The following is an 8,952-nucleotide window of genomic DNA, read 5'->3' as shown; positions in this document are numbered from 1 at the left end:
ATCTAACTTCACTTTATTTTATTCTATTTTCACAACTTATGATTATTCTTCATTCAGTTTTTCAGCATGTTTAATAATAATTGTTAAATAAAAATATAAATAATTATTTCATAATAATAATTATTATTAATAATTTAATTAGAAATTAAAGTTAGCACGGACTTAAGTTACCGTTTTCTCAAAAATTGCTAAAATTCACTAAATTAAATACCTACTAACAATTGTCTCCTTAAGGTACCATTGAAAATAATTCACATTCAAAGGAAGCTTGAGGCCCAATCTATTTGCAAGCCAAAGTGAGGTGGCACATATATAGCTCCAAATTTCTGTGGTCTAAAATATTCATGACTTTCCTGATTTAATAATCACAAAAATTTTGATCACAAAACTATACAGATCGCCATTGTAGCAGTAGAACATGTTGGTTAATTTACAAAAAATTATATCCATGAACATCCAACTTTCAGTAAAATCATAAAAATTTTAGAACACAAAAGTATGGAGCTATAGAGTCTTGTCCCACCTCTTCCTTGCACAGGGGTGGCGCAGATGACTCTATAAAGACACTCCTACAAAATTTGATGCACTAAGCACAGGTTTGGGCACACCAATCAGATTACTGCAGTCACATGAAAGTACATTTAAAAATTTCCTTAAAATTACATTTCATAATAGTATTGAAAATGCAATGTGGAGTAGAATTTGTGTCACAAGAGTAAAAATCTTTATTTTAGATTTTAGTTGCTCAGAATCCTACCGTATAGCAGGAAATTTTGGTATGGTTTTTAATGGTCACTATAGAATGCCAGCATTGCACACATAAAACTTGTCTAGTACAGTAATTTAGTAACAGTGCATGCCTCCCATTGCCACTTGTAGTACTAAGAGTTATGATATCTTCTTATACTAATAATTGTATGTACTACTGACAATAATAACGACATAAACTATAAACCACTTTACAAAATACTAAAAACAGTTAGTAAATACCAGTATATTGCCAATGCTTACTTGGCCAAATTTTGAAAGTGCTTTACAAATTTGTATAAAATCCAATTTTAATCAGAATCAACTCAAACTTAGACCTAGTCTGGCCCCACTCCTTTGCTGTGTGGGGACTGGGGAGTGGTGTGGAAGAGTCTGGTGACACTGCTGCAAAATTTGTTACACTAAGCACAGGTTTGGGCATACCAATCAGATTACTGCACTCACATGGAAGTAAGTTTGTCATGTGAACTATTTAAAATGACTGCAAGTATGACTGACAAACCTGCTGTAGACACAATAAATGCTGGCCAAGGAACAGAAACTAACAGTTCCAGGAGTAACAGAAGAATAAGAAGAATTTTCAAGTTAAACTTGGTTAAAAAGTATACATATTTTCTGTTTTTACTCCCACTTGAATTAACTAGAGCTTTGATACATTCCTTCTTGCCTTTAGCTAATGTACATGTCGCTCCTCTCTAAATGAGGCTTACTTCTGCAAGAAAAGCCTCAAAAAAAGTTATGATGTGACAGCAAATTTTAATAACTAAAATAACTGCTAAATATTGCATTCCTTTCTGCAACAAATTCTGTAGCAGTGTCACCAGACTATTTCTGCACCACCCTTGTGCAACAAAGAGGTGGGAGACTAGGAGCTATACAGTATTTCTGTTGTAACAACTTCCAACTCTCACTATATCATGCTCAATTCAACCAATAACTGATAATACATGTAGCTACAAAACAAGAATTACAATGTAACATGATCACTCACTGCTCCTTCAGGAGGTTGCTTTATCTTTCCCCATTCAACTTTTGCTCCAACATTCCTATTTTCAAGATAGCGTCCAAACAATTCTTTAAATCCTAACAAATTTTCAGAGAGGTTCTACAGAAAAAACTTATGTCAATATTCTCATTATTGTAAGTTAAAAAGAGTGCTACATAATATTAGCAAAAATGACACAAGTACATAGACCAACATACCCACAAAAAGGTTTAAACTAGATGTATAAGGCTTGTATTATAATGACAAATAAAACAAGGCACCTACAGTGCATGCATGGTCTTGCACTAATTACTGTTTTATACATAACTTAGGCTGTAAAATTTAAATTAAAACAAAGGAACAAGGACATTTCAATAACTGGGGAAAATCCTTGTCACAATTACACCACATACTACATACGTAGTTGTCGCAATCCTCTCTACCCATTTAACAACTTCTCCAAATTAAGAGAATCCCTCTAAAAGCATTTGTGAGATGTACATGTAGAATACATGTATCTCCCAACTAGTACATTTTCATGGTTCTGTCCTTTGTCAATCATGGCTATGTGTAAAGTCCATTTCAGTTGAGTTATAGCCACATCCACAAGCGAACTAAATAGCTGAAGGTTTGAGTCTTATTGTTGCAATTAGATTATTTTCCTTATTTGGATCCTCCTACCAGGGTTGGAGTTGATTACAATTATAATCATAATCAATTGTAATCGATTAGATTTTTTCGATAATCATAATCGTAATCGTAATCAAACAAATCCTGCAGCTTCTAATTGTAATCATAATCATAATCACACAATTAAGGCATATAATCATTCCAGTAATCATACATATGGCAAAGTGTGTAAATAGTGCTACACAATTATGATCATATTTTATAGTATTGTGTTAACTACTGCAGTAATTTGAACTGCAACTTTAAAATAAGGTTTTTAAGTCAAAAAATCTCATTTTCTTCAACATTTATGTTCTCAGAAGTAAAAACAAGACAAAGTAACTAACAAATATTGAACAATTGAAATGTGTATAATCATTGTATAATCATCATGAATTTATTGTAATCACATGATAATCATGCACATATAATCATAATCGTAATCATAATCATCAATTTTGTCAGTAATCATAATCATAATTATTCACAAATACCCAGGTATAATCATAATTATAATTAAAATTATGCTAAGGTAACCAACTCCAACACTGCCTGCTACCTCTGCAGATTACATGAAGGATCTTTATGCTTGTTATTACATGTACATGAAAAAGGAAATGAGACTCTGATCCGTAAAAAGCATAAATAGCAAAGAAATTAAAACTATGTAGGTGCCCCTATAAACTAATGGAGAGCAAATTACATTATTACTTCGCGCATCCTGTTGTATGGAAGAAGTTTACGTTTCACAGTGTCTAACTTAGTCCCATTAGTTGCAAAAAATCAAAAATTTTGCATAAAATATCTCATAGTCATGACTTATACATTAATCAATACAAAATTCATTCAGTTAAACAAAGCAATGAATTCATATAATACTAACAGTGCATGAACATCAAGCAGAGATGCTTCTCAAACGTTCTGTGCCTTCTACTAAAATATCTCATGCTGTACATCAAAATAGCAAGCATAGATGATAAAAAGAACAATCAAGTGCTTTGAGTTGTGGGTAACTAGGGCAATCTCAGACTTGTAACTCATAGATCTTCAAAAACTCAAATTTTGTGCCATTAGAGTGACAAATTAAAGTTTCTGTACCTTATATTCCAAAATTTCAAACATTTAAGCAACAAAAAGCACATGCAACAGACAAAATAATGCTTTAGTGACTAGCATTGATATATTCTTTTGGAATCCTATAAATCAGTCATGCAGTGGTGTAGGATTTTTTACCACACCAGTTTGCACTACTCTCTTGTTTCTTTACTTTTTTCCAATTCAATCCTACTACTTTTTAATTTAAATGTTTTTTATTTACTTTTAGTATTATTTTTACTTAATATCATAGCTTCCACCTTCATATAGATAATAAAAGTTTATTCCTCTCATTTAGATGAGCATATACACACAATTGCTGCGAAGCAGAAATTTCCTAATGGCTATAAATTTTGGTTAAATATAACAGTTTTTTCATTGCATGAATTCTACAACTTAGCTACATGTACATGTAGGTAGTCTGGCAACGCGAAACTAACCAAATTTTTACAAGGAGAGAATTCTCCTTTTTCTGACACTAACAGCTAGGATTACATAAATTTTACTTTTTGATTGATGGGATCCGCAAGTGCTACCAACTGCTCCAAATCATTCTGAACTATAGCTAGAGCAACATCTTTCTCCATTAAAATCTAAATGGCAGAAAGCAGACAAAATTTAACTATTACATACATTGTTATACATATATAAAGTATATATCAAAAAAGGCTGAGTAGCTACTCTGTAGTTACTCTACTTTCGCATAAATACTTCAATGCTCCTTTGCTACACATGCTTAATGCAACAGTAGCAGGACAGTAAAAGACAGTAGCTTGACAGTAGAATGGAACAAACAACATCCTAAATGGGCTACTAGAAGGAGAGTGGCAGTATAGATGAACTTGGAAAGCACAGTCAGCCAAAGGAAGCATCCATAACTTCTACTACTGTACATGTGACAGGGTGGGATCATAGCATGACGTAGCAAAGAGTAACAAAGTAAAACAACAACTACCTACGAACTACCTTCAGAATTCTCTTCTCTACCGTACCTTACTTAGCCTTTATTGATGTGTACCGTATATGCAATATTCATAACATGCCAGTGAGTGCTATATGGCTTTTTATAAGGACCAAGCCTAAGGGCAAGATTCTTATAAAAGCCATATAGCACAAGGCTATGTGTTATAAATAATATATAATAGGGTGGAGTGAAACATTCAACAAGTATGTAGTGTAGAAGGTCAGTTTATATAGGCCACTGTGGTCACTTTGCAATGCATGCATGTATGGAATATAAAACTCTGCTAAACCTTTGAAGTATGGCTTCATCATGATTATAGGATTATATGTAATATCAAGAGTAGATGATAGTTAGAGAGAGTGTCGAACTGCACTATGCTAGCTGGAATATGACCGCGTAGAACTTTCTTGCGCATCTTTGGGCATTCCCGCATACTGGGTGTGGCTGAGAAGGAAAAAATGGCTGCCTAGTTTGCTCAACAAGGTTTACTGGCCGTTTTGGAGTCTCTGCTATAGCTGTACTGCATAACAGGCTTCAGCAGGATTATAAAGTGTACTAGTATCATGTCTAAAGCTTCTTCAAGTGTTCTCCACTCTTCCTTATGCAAACTTCTACACAAGCTTTTAGTAGGTACATCCACGCTTCAGGTCTCACATGACTTAGTTCTACGCGGTCATATTCCAGCTAGCATAGTGCAATTCAACACTCTCTCTAACTATTATCTACTCTTGGTAATATACATGCATACGTGTATACTATAGTTACTATTAGATCAAAGGCACTGCTGGGTGGTATATTATGCATAATATACATGTACTACTGAAATAATGTTCATAAAAGATAGTTTGACTGCATATCTTGGCTCTACATTAAATTGCATAGCCTACTTGTTGTGTACATTTCACTCAAGCCACTTTTTTAGCTTAACACTATTGAATTAGGCCAACATTTTTTTATTGTACTGATAGGTTATTGTTCACTAGTTGTAGTGGGGCTATTATTTAGAGCTTGTGTCAAGTAGAAGAGGTGTTATTTTCTAAATCTTGGTTTTTCAAGCCTCACCTTTTTAGCCAATTTTTCTTTGTAATACTTTACTTAATTAGAACTTTTCCTATATGGCTTTGTAGCTTGAGAATAGGTAGTTATAGGGGGCCTAATCTTAAAAGGAGCATCTTTTTAGTTTTGGTACAACTGTGTTGTCAAAATCATGATTTTTAAGGGACAGGAGATGGGAAAGTCAAGCATTAGTAAAGTAGACTGTATATACTAAAAGAAAAGGAAAATTTCAGCAATTATGATGCATGATAAATGTCAAGTTTTATCGTATTATCGTACATAAAATCTCAATTTCATTAGTAATGATAATAATAATACTTTTTATCGTTGCTTTTATGTGAATGAAAACGTAATATGACGTATTTCAAGTGAAATACGCCTCAGAACATTCGGTCTAGCCGTGTTTCATATCCATGTGTTTACAGTATCTATGCTTAGAACTTCATGCTCTTATAGTAATCACACTATTGTATTCTATCACTTGTATTTTATATTTCAATCAATTGACATTCAATACTAGTATAGTGTCAACCACAACCGGAGAGTACATGAAACATTAAAGGGTTATATACCAACCCTAGGGAGTATATGTGATACATGTATATACACACGCATAAGATGTGTGGCTTCTTCAGGATATACACATGTAATTAACTGTGCTAATATATACCACAAATCCACGATGATATGGGAGTTGATATCCAGAGACTTTAAATTGATACCACCACCCAAAGGCCCAAGGGTAATATCAATTCAAAGTACCTGAGGTAGAGGGTGCATCAACCCATATCGGCATGTTATATTTCACCTCATTAATGAGATTCATAGACGAGATATATTATGTATAACATGCCGATTTGGGCCGATACACCCTCCACTTCGGGTACTTTAAATTAATATCACCCTTGCGCCTTCGGGTGATATCTATTCAAAGTATCCTCGGTCTAGGGATATCAACTCCCATATCATCATGTTATATATAACACATTTATAATACATACAATACACACACATATAATAATTTCTGACAGTCAAATATTTTAAAGTAAAGGACAAGAGAATTACGTAAGCTTACCACAGACTCATGTCTTTCAAGAGTTGGTGATCCCACACGCGGTACTCCTGCTGAAGACATGTTAAACTGCTGTCAGTACTGCAAACGTGTCGAGTTTAGAGTCTCTCTGCACAGTTCCTCAACTGAAGTGCCTAGGGGTGGAGCATAGTGCATGCAGCATGCATGCAGTACAGTACACGCATGCGCGGAGCAGACACACACACACACGTACATGTACACTGCACTGCACTAGTGTACGTGTACACAGACAAAATGCCTCATATGATTATGTCACTTCCTCTGCCTACTTCATAGATATACCTACGGCTATGATAAAAATGACTGTATTGTGTACTTTTTTCACTTTAGCAGCAGTTATCTTATTTATAATACTTGCAATTGACGGAAAAACGTCAGTGCATCAGATAAAAGATGATATTTTCTGCTCAGCCAGCTAAAGGTAGCAAAAGCTTGTCCACTGTCTCCGATTACTAAACCACACTTTCTAGCAAAAGCCAAGATATTGAATCTTTAAATAAAGTGCAGATCTTATTCATACTATTGCTGTTTGTTTGTAAAGTGTTTGTAGACTCCTATAGTCATCTACAAAATGCGATAGGTGAAGAAGTCTGACCAGTACAACTCAAGAATATTGTACTGCATTTAAATAAGACTGAAATTGATATCTTGTTTATTAGTCTTTAAACTGGATGCACTGACGTTTGAGTCAATTGCAAGTATTATTAGTGACATAACTACTGCTAAACTAAAGTTAAAAGAGAGAATGCTCCATTTTTACGAAGTTGGAGTAGGTACAGGAAGTGACATCATCCATGACGCAGGACTAACTCAGCTAGCCATATTATAGTATCGAGTATAGTATCTATGAGCTAGCTAGCTCAGCGCTCGATATGCCTACGCAGCCAAGAAGTTATCATCTCTGATACAGGCCACTACCCAAAATCAATGATTCAGGCCTGATGACTATTTTCGAGACTATTTTGATACAGCCCAGACTGGCATCAATGTTGAATCATGTCTGTTGCTCTGGCTAAACCAGGGCCGTACTCCAGCATGGGTGTATCATGGATGGTTATCATGATTGTATCATACTAGACTCATTGCTTTGCAGGCTGCCCAAAATCCATGATACAGAAATGTATCAAGGCTGATCCTGATTGATATCAGTCATGATTCAAAGTAAAATTCTTGGCTGTGTAGCTAATCTTTAGCTGAGCTGACTATGATGTGATAACCCAGCAGTCACTCTGATTGTTATTGTTGTAAATGTTGTTGCTTCACTTGTTTAAGTTGTTTCTCACAAAATAGCATTTGGTTTATAATTTTTTACATTTTACACTACTGCTGAATGAAGCCAAAACAAACAATAACACAAAATATGTTACCCATGTTTATAATCATTTCCATTTGAAACTTCTATTTTCTGGATCAGTATTAAACTTCCATGACTTCATATTAATACCAATGAATAGTAAATACCCAGCATATAGTCACAGAACTAGTTTAAACTAAGTCAATATAATTAATGTCAAAGGAAATATTTGTATAATTAATTAATAACACGGCTGTTACTAGAATTTCCAAAAATGTCATTAAATTACCAATTGCATAATAATTTTTTCTATTATTAATTTAAGATCAGTATTAAAAATAGTTAAATCACATAAAACACAGCTAATTTATTAAAATTGAACACAAAAAAATATTTATTTTTTTCCTTTTTTGGGTGCAGTTCACTATTGCTTAGCCTGCGCAGACACAGACACAGCAACAAATGCATATACATATCAGTATAAGTATTAGACCCCCAACTCCAACACTAACACCAATGACAATATCACGGCTAATATCAGAAAGAGAAAGGAGAGTCAAAATTCACAAGACACACCCAAAATCAATTCTTACATCAGTCTGAGATTACTATTCTCTTCGGAGGAACAGCATCCATTCAAGAAAGAGAAGTACATGCTACAGCACTCGTTTCTTTCGTTACCAAGGTCATCCGGACCGACACTAGAACAGTCAACGTCACCACAAGCTACCAAAATATTATTATATCCATCATATAACTGAACTCACTCATATTTTGACTATAAACAGCAGCAAAGAAACATAAAAGAACGAGAACATTCAGTAACAAACTCTTTTTGTACACTGCCATGACTCAGTAAATTTTTTTACAAAGAAAGCCGCGCCCTTTAATTTAACCCACATATCACGTGATGCTACAAGAAAAATTAAATTCATTGAAACATATGCATACTGCATTTTTCAAATTTATAAAAATTAATGTATAATACAGCGCCACTCAATCAATCAAAAAGATAAGGAGAATATATA

The 8,952-nt window shown here is 34.0% G+C and overlaps 2 protein-coding genes across 2 annotated transcripts; both read right to left on the bottom strand.

Moving 5' to 3' along the window:
* Positions 1-1,720: 1,720 nt before the first annotated feature.
* LOC109583017 (UTP--glucose-1-phosphate uridylyltransferase-like) lies at positions 1,721-6,785 on the bottom strand. The gene is made up of 3 exons (XM_019998155.1): positions 6,613-6,785; positions 4,024-4,110; positions 1,721-1,873 (listed from the first exon to the last, which is right to left on the bottom strand). Exons 1-3 carry the CDS (start codon positions 6,670-6,672, stop codon positions 1,736-1,738), a joined length of 285 nt encoding a protein of 94 aa, XP_019853714.1. The 5' UTR covers positions 6,673-6,785; the 3' UTR covers positions 1,721-1,735.
* A 1,395-nt stretch (positions 6,786-8,180) lies between these two features.
* On the bottom strand, positions 8,181-8,803 carry LOC100632417 (uncharacterized). Its single transcript, XM_003387583.3, has 3 exons — positions 8,692-8,803; positions 8,518-8,650; positions 8,181-8,455 (listed from the first exon to the last, which is right to left on the bottom strand). Exons 1-3 carry the CDS (start codon positions 8,771-8,773, stop codon positions 8,356-8,358), a joined length of 315 nt encoding a protein of 104 aa, XP_003387631.1. The 5' UTR covers positions 8,774-8,803; the 3' UTR covers positions 8,181-8,355.
* Between the last annotated feature and the right edge of the window lie 149 nt (positions 8,804-8,952).

The sequence above is a fragment of the Amphimedon queenslandica genome, unplaced genomic scaffold (genome assembly GCF_000090795.2).
Source record: "Amphimedon queenslandica unplaced genomic scaffold, v1.1 AMPQUscaffold_13337, whole genome shotgun sequence".
Taxonomy (NCBI): domain Eukaryota; kingdom Metazoa; phylum Porifera; class Demospongiae; order Haplosclerida; family Niphatidae; genus Amphimedon; species Amphimedon queenslandica.
Note: the sequence above shows the minus strand (reverse complement) of the source record. Positions and strands in the feature narration are given on the sequence as shown.